Genomic DNA, 10,714 nt, shown 5'->3' with positions numbered 1-10,714 from the left:
GCCGCGCGGAGCTGTCTGTCCCCGGCGGGTGCTGAAGCGCCCGGCGCGGGAGCGGCGGCCGGAGCCCTCCCGGCCTCGCCCCGGCGGCCGGAGGCCAGGTAGGCGGCGAAGGGCGCCGCGGGGGATGGGGGGAGCCGGCGGCGGCGGCGGCGACCCCGCGCCGCCCGCCTGAGCCCGCCCGCGCCCCGCACACAAAGCGGCGCCGCGGCCATGGAAGAGGAGCTGAAGTGCCCGGTGTGCGGCTCGCTCTTCCGGGAGCCCATCATCCTGCCCTGCTCGCACAATGTCTGCCTGCCCTGCGCCCGCACCATCGCCGTGCAGACCCCGGAGAGCGAGCAGCACCTGCCGCCCCTGCTCCACCCGCGGGGCCCCGCGCCGCCCGCCGCCGCCGCCGCGCCGGGGCCGGCAGCGGCCGCGGGCTCCGCCGCCTACCTGGACTCGGAGTGCCCGGCGGGCGGCGGCGGGGACCACGCGGACAAGCTGAGCCTGCACAGCGAGACCGACAGCGGCTACGGCTCCTACACCCCCAGCCTGAAGTCCCCCAACGGCGTGCGGGTGCTGCCGCTGGTGCCGGCGCCCCCGGGAGCGGCGGCGGCGGCGGCGGCGGCTCCGCGGGGCGCGGGTCCCGCCAGCTCCTCCCTCACCTGCCCGCAGTGCCACCGGAGCGCCTCCCTGGACCAGCGCGGCCTCCGCGGCTTCCAGCGCAACCGGCTGCTGGAGGCCATCGTGCAGCGCTACCAGCAGGGCCGCGCCGCCGCCGCCGCCGCCGCCAAGTGCCAGCTCTGCGACCGCAGCCCGCCCGAGCCGGCCGCGGTGCTGTGCGAGCAGTGCGAGGTGCTGTACTGCGCCGCCTGCCAGCTCCGCTGCCACCCGGCCCGCGGGCCCTTCGCCAAGCACCGCCTGGCGCCGCCGCCCGCACACCCGGGCGCCCCCGGCGGCGGCGGCGGCGGCGGCGACGGCGGCGGCGGCGGCGGGAAGGGGGCGGGCGGCGGCCGCAAGCTGCCGACGTGCGCCGAGCACGACCTGGAGAACTACAGCATGTACTGCGTGAGCTGCCGCAGCCCCGTCTGCTACCAGTGCCTGGAGGAGGGCAAGCACGGCAAGCACGACGTGAAGGCCCTGGGCGCCATGTGGAAGCAGCACAAGGTGAGTCCCGCCGGCCGGCCAGGAGGAGCTGGGGCGGTGCTCTGCCCTGGGATTTGTTCGTCCCAATGCCCTGACGTCGGGTTGGAGTTTGTGGGACATGAGGCTACTTCACGTCCGTCATCCTCCCAGGCTTCTTTCCCCTTGGCACGTTGCTCTTAGGTCTCTGGTCCTTCCTGACTGCCCAGTGACCCCGCAGCATCTGCTCAGGGTGAGAAAACCCACAGACTCCCTCCCTTGTTGGCCTCACCTTGGCCAGCAAATCTCAGGCTCAGCCAGGCCTCAGGCAGACACCTGGGATTAGTCCGGCTCACTAACTTGTTTGCCTTCCACAGGGTCCTTGGCCGTGCCGTCCTCTCGCGGGTGGCAGCAGCTGCCTGTGAGGAGATGGGATGGTCATTCCTTCCTTTCACCACCTCCCCTTTCACCCGGGACTCAGTGCAAGCTGCCACAGCCATTTCCCACCACGTGTCAATGCGGGATGGTGGCCCAGAGCCACCCGCATGTTTTAGACAGGAAAGCGTGATAAGGAGGGTCATGGGACATCATGTTGTCTCCTAGGCCTCAAAGAGGTCTCCCCTCCCACTCAGTTGCCAAAGAGGCCAGGAGGAGTGGTGGAGGGACCTTCGTGACACAAAGATGAGTAAGGAATCATAGGATGGATGGGGTTTGGGGACAAGTAAAGCTTTTTCTGATTCACATAATGTCACGGTCTGATTCGTGCTTGCCTGCAAGCAGTGCTCCTTAGCCCTCCCTGGAGCCCCCTGGGGAGACATCAGAGCCAGCCGCTTTGCCGCACAGGGGGTTTGCCGAGGTCTGGTGGAGCTGCTGGGTCACTTGGCCACACTCTCCTTGTTAAAAATAAGACTTTGCAACCATTTGCATAAAGAGCAAGCCGTAACCTTAGAAGTTGAAGGAGTGTATGAAGTTAGCTCTTTCTTGCCAAGAACGGTGGACCCTGGAAGAATGATTAGTTAATACATGTGAACGTACAGAGGGGACTTTAATACCGAGTGCTGAGAGCAGTCCTTTGGAGCTTCCCGCTGTACCGGGGGGAAAGGACTTCCCCCACAGCTGTGCAAAGAGCACACGGCCAGCTCTGCTGGCCGCAGGATTCCTTTCTTCACGCTCTCTCTGCAGTTAGCAGCAAAGGAAGCACAGAGAGATCCTTTCAGACACTGCAGGAGAGGACAAAATCAAGACTGGTCTCATCATCCCTCGGCCGTGGAGTGGTTGAGCACAAGCTAGGCTAAGACGTTTGGCAAGGCAAAAAATTGACTTTCGATTTTAAGATTCAAAAAAGATGCCCCTTGGGGTGATCTGCATAGTTTGTCCATCTGAAAAAGACAAACTTCTTCAGTACGTGTTGCAGTTTGAATGCTCTGCCAGGGGCTCAGCCATCCCCTCCCTAACATGACGGGTATTTGTGCAGGGGAGAAGTTCTCTTGGCCCAGAAGGAGCAATTACAAATTCGCCGCTCTTGCTACTTGTGCTAATGGCAGGAACCCCTTCTGAGCAGAATTATTTTAATGAGCAGGGACCGAGTTCACTGTTCAAGTGTGATGTTTTGGAGGGTGTGAGAGACAGCTTGCGCTGTATTATGGTCTACCTTGAGTTAAAATAGTCTGATGCCTTTTTGAACAGTGTGATAAACTCTGGTGTAATCAAAGTTCAGCGTCAGTCATTTTCTCTCTTTCCTACTGTCAAATATTGTCAAAAGAATGAACAATACCCTGGGGGGTTGTATTTTTTCCTGCATTTTTTTCTGGGACTAAGGTATCACAGAATGTGATTTTTCTCTTGATTTACAGATTCAATCAATGTGAAAATTCTAGCGAAAGAAAAAATACTCAAAATTAACTGATTTGGGGACTCTAAAATTGTGCTCTTGTGAATATTACTTTTCCCAGAACAAAGCGCTTGGCAGAAAATAAATATAATGGAACCATATAGCCATACAGCCTAAATCATCAGCTCACATTCATTCAGATAAATTGTTTTGGAATTAGATACTTCTGCTTAGAAATAGGTCTCGGATACAGCAATTTCTACAAGTTTATTACCTGTAGTTACTTTGGCCAAACCATAAATTACTTAACATTGAGTGGTATGCCAAGTGTAATTCAAGTTTTGTGTGTTCTCTCCAGATGGTCCAGGCGTAGCTGGTAGAGGCAGCTGGAAGGGCTTGTCCGAAAGCGTTCTTAGCCCAGTAAATTTGACAGACTGACAGTTGTTCACCATGAGCTGATAAGCACCTCTTATCTCCTTCTAAGGCCAGTGACTGGTATTCTTCACCTAAGAAGGGCTGCCAGAGCTGTTTCCCCACCTCTCAGGACACAGTTTCATCCCACAACAGCAAACTTCAAACATTTTTTCTACTGACTGTAGAACTGCTTTTCCAGAGGCCCTGCCCACCTTCAGCTTCAGGATCCATTTCCATTCCACTTCTGTATTAGCCTTTTGTTCAAACTGTTTGACTTCTCCTTTGTCTGGGCCTTATATAGGGATCTAGTGGCAAATTACAGAGTGTATAACCTTATCCATACAGTGCCGCAGACCGTGCACTGAAACGTGCGTTTGCCCTCAGCTGTACCGCAGGCATGAAAGCTGTACTAGACTGGTTGGCACCTGTTAATGGTGCAGGTTCCCCATTACGCTGCTGTATGTAACTTCTCCTACAGAAAGATTAAAAGCGGTGTGAAATAACAACAGGGCCCCAATAGCATAAATCTGTGAAAACCCACTGACTTAGCTGTACTTTATTATATTCACTTGCATGAAAAGTGCATCTGGACCAGCAGTTTAAGGTGATTAAGTAAAACTGTGTAAGTCTTCTGCCAAAGTTAAGTCCTTTTATGTCTTCATAGCAAGAACAGTGACACTTGTCAGATTTAAGTTGGTAGGCCTTTTGACCTACCAGTATGAGGAATGGTGGTGGACACATTTCAGCTCTGCCCATTCTAAATGGTTATGTATATATATATATATATATACACCGAAATGCTGAAAAAAGCCACAGCTGGATAGGTCTGTGAAGGGCAGGCAGGCAGGCGGTTGAAGGCAAGTGCTGGAGTCCAAATGCCTGCTCGTATTTGCTGGCCTAAAGAGTTGTGTTCCCAAAAACATGTGGGCTGTTTCAGAAATCAGTGGCAGGGCAAGCTTATCTAGTCAATAGTTAATCTGCTGCTAAAGAGAGATGGAGGGAAAACAAGGTAAATGAGCATGAACTGTTCGGTTGAAAAAGGACGTGGGCATTATCTGGTTCATTTTCTAAAATCAAAGGAAGCATCGGTCTTCCATGCCCATCTGGGTGTAATTACTCACCCTCGTTATCTCTCTGTTCTTGTATTTGATAGAAGTAGAAACTTGGTATCTATCTCCAGCATCCACATTATTGGTTGCAGGACCAGGTATTAAAGTAAAGATAACGCCAGGTAGAATACCGTTTGTCAGGAGTTATTAATTGTCGCAGTCAACGGAGCTTGTAACATTTCAGTTTGGCTTCCAGTAAATATTTCTGCAGCACAAAAGATTGCTCTGAGTGTACAGGGCATTTTTTTATGGCTTGGTTGGTTTACTGAGGGCTTAGTCATGTAGCTCCATTTGATTTTAATGGGAAGCGCATGACTAAATTCCACTGCTTTGTAAGGTATCTTTTACAAATGCTTGGAAAAACAAGGCTATTATCTCTAAGTGCGTTTCACAAATGGAGGTCTGGTCTTCTCCTTGGTTTCATGCTGCAGTTGCGTTAATGCAACCACAGGTTTTAATGAACACGGCAATTCGCTTATGAGCCCTTTGAACAATGACATTGTTGAGTTTCTATTGCAGATCTCTGCAATGGGAGCGTGCCAGGAGCCAGGAGTGACTGTGCTAATTGCCATCATACATATGCTGCTTGCAATTCGTCTGCAGTGATTCAGTTTTCTATGGCTGCTGTGATGCCCACATATAGCTTTTGGCTCTTCTTATCTGGTGAAATGCACTTTGAGGTGATTTGAGAGCTAGAGCAGATGTTGGAAAACTGGAAGTTTTAATTTTGTCGGGACCAACCATTGGTTTTGATTTGAAAGAAAGGAGCCCTTGCCTCCCTGGGACAATTTGGTTGGGCCAGTCAATGGCAGAGCATACCATGCTTTTGCCACCTATTTCTTTCTCGCTTCCTCCCCGGCCGCTTGGTCATATGCTGCTTCCACCTTGTCCTGAGTCAGCTTGACAAACCAAAGGCTCAAACGTGCCTTGTGGATGGAGTGCAAAGTGCAATCAAAAAAGGTGGGCTTCAAACTCTGGCAACCACGATCAGCCCGTGGAGAGCTGATCTGAAATCCTGATTGTCTGATCTGGCAGAAAATAGGGACCCTTTCAAGGACTTAGAGTTTGGTTCTGTGACCTCAAGTACCATTCATATGAAACATCGTCACTTTAAATTTTTGTGAAGTGACAGGAGTTTGTGTAAGAGGATATTAAATATTCAAATATTGAGAAACATACACAGTAATGTGTCCTCCCATTACATTTGCTACAAATGAGTTGTGGTAAAGCATATTTTATTTTCAAGTTTAACACTAATGTAATACCTACAACTGGGCTAAAAGGAAAAAGTTTGTGTGAATATGAGGGAAAAAACCTAGGATGGCTTCTTCCTCTATAATTGAGTCCCAGCTCCCAGTCAGGGTTTGTAGCCACTTCCCGCAGAGCCGTGCGGGGTGAGGCTGTGCCTCTGCCTGCGCAAGGCTGCCTGCCCCGGAGCCGGACTGCGAGGTGCCCAGAAGGAGCTGCCAGGGTCTCCTCTTTCCTCTCCCACGCGAATGAGCGAGCACAAGGGGAGGGTGAGTAGGAGACATTTGGGCAGGAGGTAAGCTCAAAACTTTGGCAGCCTGAAGAAGTGAGTTGTGCCCTTTTCAGGGATGGAGTAATTTTCTTCCCTCCAGGAGCAAGAGGGAAGCAGAGAATGAGTGGTGACTTACTGAATTTTAATTAGCTCTCCTCTTAGAGGCTCATAACCTTTTTACCTTCCTACATACGAAGCTCTGTCTCAAGGCACACTCTAGTCCTAAGGAATCAAGAAGATGAATTAACCTTCTGAAAGCCTGACGTTAGCGAAGATGCTTCATTTTCCATTTCCTGATGTCAGTTGTCATATCTGTTTGGCAAGGATAATTAACTGGGCATTGGCAACCTGGTAGTTGCCAAGTCCTCCTGAGGGGTAGACCCATGAAGAGAGTGTCTAACCTGCAGGACACTCCGATGGGACCTCTCTGGTCACTCTGCATTATGTCTGCACAGAGAAATAATGCTGGATCCGGGCTTGCCGTGGGCTGACAAGCGGAGCAATACCGTTTCTGTAATCCCAGCTGTGCTTGCAGAGAAGCTGTGCCGGGGCTGCTCCGCTCAGACCGTGGCAGTTCTGGGTCTGCTCGGCAGCAGACCCGCCGTTTCCTTCCCGTCTTGGAAGTCCATCAAGAAGCTGCTTGCTCATGTTAGAGATCTTAGGTACCAGCTGAGCAAAGAGGATGTTGGGTCTTCAGTGTGGACTTAGAATAGATATAGTCCTTATCTCTCACCAGTCAAAAGTTAGAGGAAGGGTTTTTTTCCCCAACTTTTCCAGAAATATTCACCCTTTTGTTGGGTTGGAGCATGGGAAACTGGAGCCCCAAAGGGACATTACTATGAAGTCTGAAAATGCAGATTTGTCTTTGAAGTCCTAGTGTATCTCAGGTTTGGTAGAATCGACCACATTTATAAAAAATTCAGGCTTTGATGAAAAAAAGTGCCATTTTGGAAAGCACTTGGGGATTTTTCAGCACGACAGATGCTACTGTGTAAGTGTAAGACTATTATTTCCTTATATATGTGGGTAGCTGTCTTATAAAAAGGTATTTTGACTTACCAAGTCACTGCAATAAAGTGGAATGTGCAGACACAATACTTGACTGCCCCCACATGCATATTTCACCTTTATTAAATCTTATTACAATTAAAATCTTAACTATTCTTTTCTAGCACAAACACTTTGTGCGCGTAAGAATACATGTGACAGCAAGTAAGCCTTTTAGCACATTATTAATCATCAAAACCAAGGATTAGTAAGAAACACATTTGCATTTTATCTCTAATTTTTCCTCTTTTCCCTCCTTTTTTTTCTTGCAGGCACAGCTGTCTCAGGCTTTAAATGGTGTTTCAGATAAAGCAAAGGAAGCTAAAGAATTTCTGGTTCAGCTAAAAAATTTATTGCAGCAGATCCAGGTAACTGTAAAATATTAGCTGTTTTGATAATACAGTAATCAATAGAACCGAGTGAATAATTTATTTGATGACTTTGTCTCCTGTGCTGTTCTCATCTTTCCTGCAATCATCTAACCTTTCTTGAATGGATTTGCTAGGCAAAATTATTCATCAAATAATGCCTTCAAGCCCCTCTTAGCTTCTAGATTGTTTGCTCTTTATGGCAAGAAGCTGATACTCAATACTGGACATCTGAGCTGTGCTGATTAGTATTTGATTGAATCCATCGGTCGTGCTTCTGAGCTCCTTCCTGACTGCAGTTGCTTCAGCTGGGCATTTAGGATAAGTTCTCATTTTAACACATTCACAATTTACTACTTGTTTTTCATCTTACGTTTTCTAAAAATGTACTTGTTTCTGGACAAAATCCAGTCAACCTGTTTATTAGAGTATTTGTAGGAAGTCAAAAAAAAAAGAAGAAGAAACAAATGCTGCTAAATCAATGTGGTCATTTATTGAAGCAGAAGATATTTTCATGCCTGTGATTACCCAGCTTTAATAGTCAGAAGAGGGCTCGTGGTGGGCGCAGTAATTGAGGGCACAAACCCGAAATGAAACAAGTCCCGTTTTCAACCAAATTTAGCCTCCTCAGTGCTGGAGGACAGATGATCCTCAAGGTCCTTCTCACCCTGCAGAGCGTGGCTGGAAACGTGCTGCCGTAGTTTGAGCTGCACAGCGCCCGGGAGGGGACCCTTGTTACCTGCAGCAGCAGTGCTCTGCGGCGGCGGGTTTGCTGAGGGATATATCTGCTCTGCGACATGCCCGCTCTGCCGCTTGCTCATCTTTCATCGACAAGCAAGTCCTGTGCCTGTTACTAACAGAAAGCCAAAGCAGAATTTTCAAAATCTGCATTTAGTTTAGAATTTAATCATTAAAATATTCCACTTAGCACTCCAGATGATGAATTTGTACCACAAATGCTGCCCAAGCTCTCAAGTTGCCACAGGGCACCGTAGCTACCCATCCTCACAGTCTTCTGCGGCCACGTGGGGAAGGGAAGAAACCAAAACTGGAAAACTGGTAAAAAAAAGCACATCTAACTGAAAGAAACCAGTGCGAAGCCACCGACTGGCACCTGTCACATGCCATGTTTTGGTCACCGTGTGAGGTTTCTCTCAGCTGACTTCACCTATCTAAAAGTTAAGTAGCTCGTCTAACTTAGTCATTAGGGCTTCTTTCGTTGTCCAAGGAGAAGGACAGGCACCTCTAGAGAGCAGTTCTTCTTATAGGTATGAACAGCTATTTTAGGATGGGATAACTCATCTAAACCAGTAGTCTGACAACAATCTTTTCTTGAGTCACCTAGCTCCATTAAAAATGTATTTTTCCCTCCTGAAACCTAAAGGTGGCCTATTACGACTATTTATGACTATGCTGTAAAATCCTTTAATGTGTTTCAATAAAATCACTGCCAAATTGCTCTGCATAAGGACCTGCTACAATTAGATCAAAAGACCAAGCCATTTCTTTGATGCTGCTCGTTGCTTAAAATGCTAGAGGGGAACTAAGAAGAGGAAATTGTATCCAGCAATCGCCCTCTAACATTTAGGCATGTCTGGGCACCAAGCTGGATCTGAACCTCACATGTTGAGCCAGTCTCCAGCCTGAGTCTGAGTGAGGACATCAAATTTCACCACATCAAACCAGCAGGACTAATCAGCTGCATATGTATTCGTAAGTAAAACAAGGCTAGGGCATAACTCTGAGTGCTAAAGCATGATCACCCACAGAGTTTAACCCTTAACGAGCTCCCGGCATGGTTTTGTCCTGTGACAAATTGCACTCTTCCCAGGTGATGCCTGAGCGGCATTCGATGATAGCACATACCAGGGCATAGTCCTGGCAGGCAGGTTTGGTACAGCCACGCTGTTTTAGGGGAAAGGGTTTAGATGTGTCGTGAGCTGATCTGTGCCTTTCGGCATCTGGACCAAAAATCCAGTTCTTGGAGTGTTTTGCCAAATGGGGGGCAATAGATGTAGCCTTTGTGCGTAGATTTATACCCAGAACCATGTATCTCAGAGCAGGTTATTTCTAATAGAAGTCTGACGATGATTGCCACACACACACATACAGCCATTTACCCCTCAGCAAAAATGTCTTTAAAATGTATGTTTACGCAAAAGAGGGAGCAATATGTACATTTTATTATCCTGTCTCAATGCACAGCAGACCTGCCAGCCATCTGCACTCCTTATCTCCTCTCTGAGTTTGCCAGAGCTACCAGGAGCTGTGCTTTTGTCTTGCCTGGGGCAGGCTGCAAATTCGTAATCTACTTTTCTTTTCCCTGCTTTGCAGATCTTGTTTCCCCCTCTTTTTTCCTTCCTTTCTCCTTTCCGAGGTCATTTTTAAATCTCTTGGTCTCTTCTTTTCAGAAACTGCCTGTTCCTCATTGCCCCTGTTGCTTCCTTGCTCCTCCTTGTTGCTGTCGTTACCTGATTTTCACATTTTCCTGTATCTGCTGTAACAATTTCATCCTTTCTCACTTGAAAGAGGCGTAGCGCCAAACACCCCATTTGATGTGTGAACAGAACACGAGGAGAGAAATGATGCACTACAGCCACCGACTGACTCAGGCTCTGTACACAAACCAGCACTTCGAGAGTAGCTGGATGGAAATGGGCTTAAGAGGGAGTCGGGTGTGATATAAGCTGAGGAGGGAGAGATGCAAACAGGAAGAGTCAAACCTGTGAACAGTAACGGAGCCGTCTGGTGTCTCTCCCCGAACCCGTCTTGCTGGCAGGTCTAGGACTGTGGCGGGGGCCTCTCAGGGAGGAGAGACCCTGCATCCCGCAGCAGGAGGATGGGATGCATGGATCGCAGTGCGGGAAGGGAATACAGCCCTGAAAATTTTGCTCTCAAAAGAATGAAGACAAAGCAATGAACAGGAAAGAAGAGGAAAAAACCAAGAGAGCTAAGAGATAGTAGTGAGTTAGGGGTGTGCGGTGGCTTTCCATGGAGATGCTTCTCCTTCAGCACATGTTTAAAATCTTCTTTTTTTTTTTTTTGTAACTTGGGGGATTGGGAGGAAAGCTGATAGGACAACTGAACATGTCCTGGAAAGAGGAGCTTGAAAGCTTTCTCTTTCTAGTCTGACGGGCAGGGGAAGCGAGGGAGAGCCTCCCTTTGAATGGGTGCTACAGCATCAGTTCCACGGCCAGAGGAAGCATCCCCAGGAGGAGGGGCAGCTCAGGACCTTGTAGTACCATCTACTCAGATTTTTACAGCCGCAGTGGGATTCTGTGGTAGCAGGGTTTGTTCCCCATTGATAGGACAGGGGTTTATGTAA

The 10,714-nt window shown here is 49.0% G+C and overlaps 1 protein-coding gene across 2 annotated transcripts in view; it reads left to right on the top strand.

Moving 5' to 3' along the window:
• The first annotated feature begins 210 nt into the window (after window positions 1-210).
• Window positions 211-10,714, top strand: part of TRIM67 (tripartite motif containing 67) — a 33,814-nt gene continuing 23,310 nt past the window's right edge. For both annotated transcript variants that reach the window (XM_075497383.1, XM_075497382.1), the window contains exons 1-2: window positions 211-1,146; window positions 7,294-7,389. In XM_075497383.1, the coding sequence (XP_075353498.1) occupies window positions 211-1,146; window positions 7,294-7,389 (1,032 nt within the window). The remainder of the gene's footprint in view (window positions 1,147-7,293; window positions 7,390-10,714) is intronic.

The sequence above is a fragment of the Mycteria americana genome, chromosome 3, assembly GCF_035582795.1.
Source record: "Mycteria americana isolate JAX WOST 10 ecotype Jacksonville Zoo and Gardens chromosome 3, USCA_MyAme_1.0, whole genome shotgun sequence".
Lineage (NCBI taxonomy): Eukaryota > Metazoa > Chordata > Aves > Ciconiiformes > Ciconiidae > Mycteria > Mycteria americana.
This window is presented reverse-complemented; position numbering and strand designations above follow the sequence as displayed.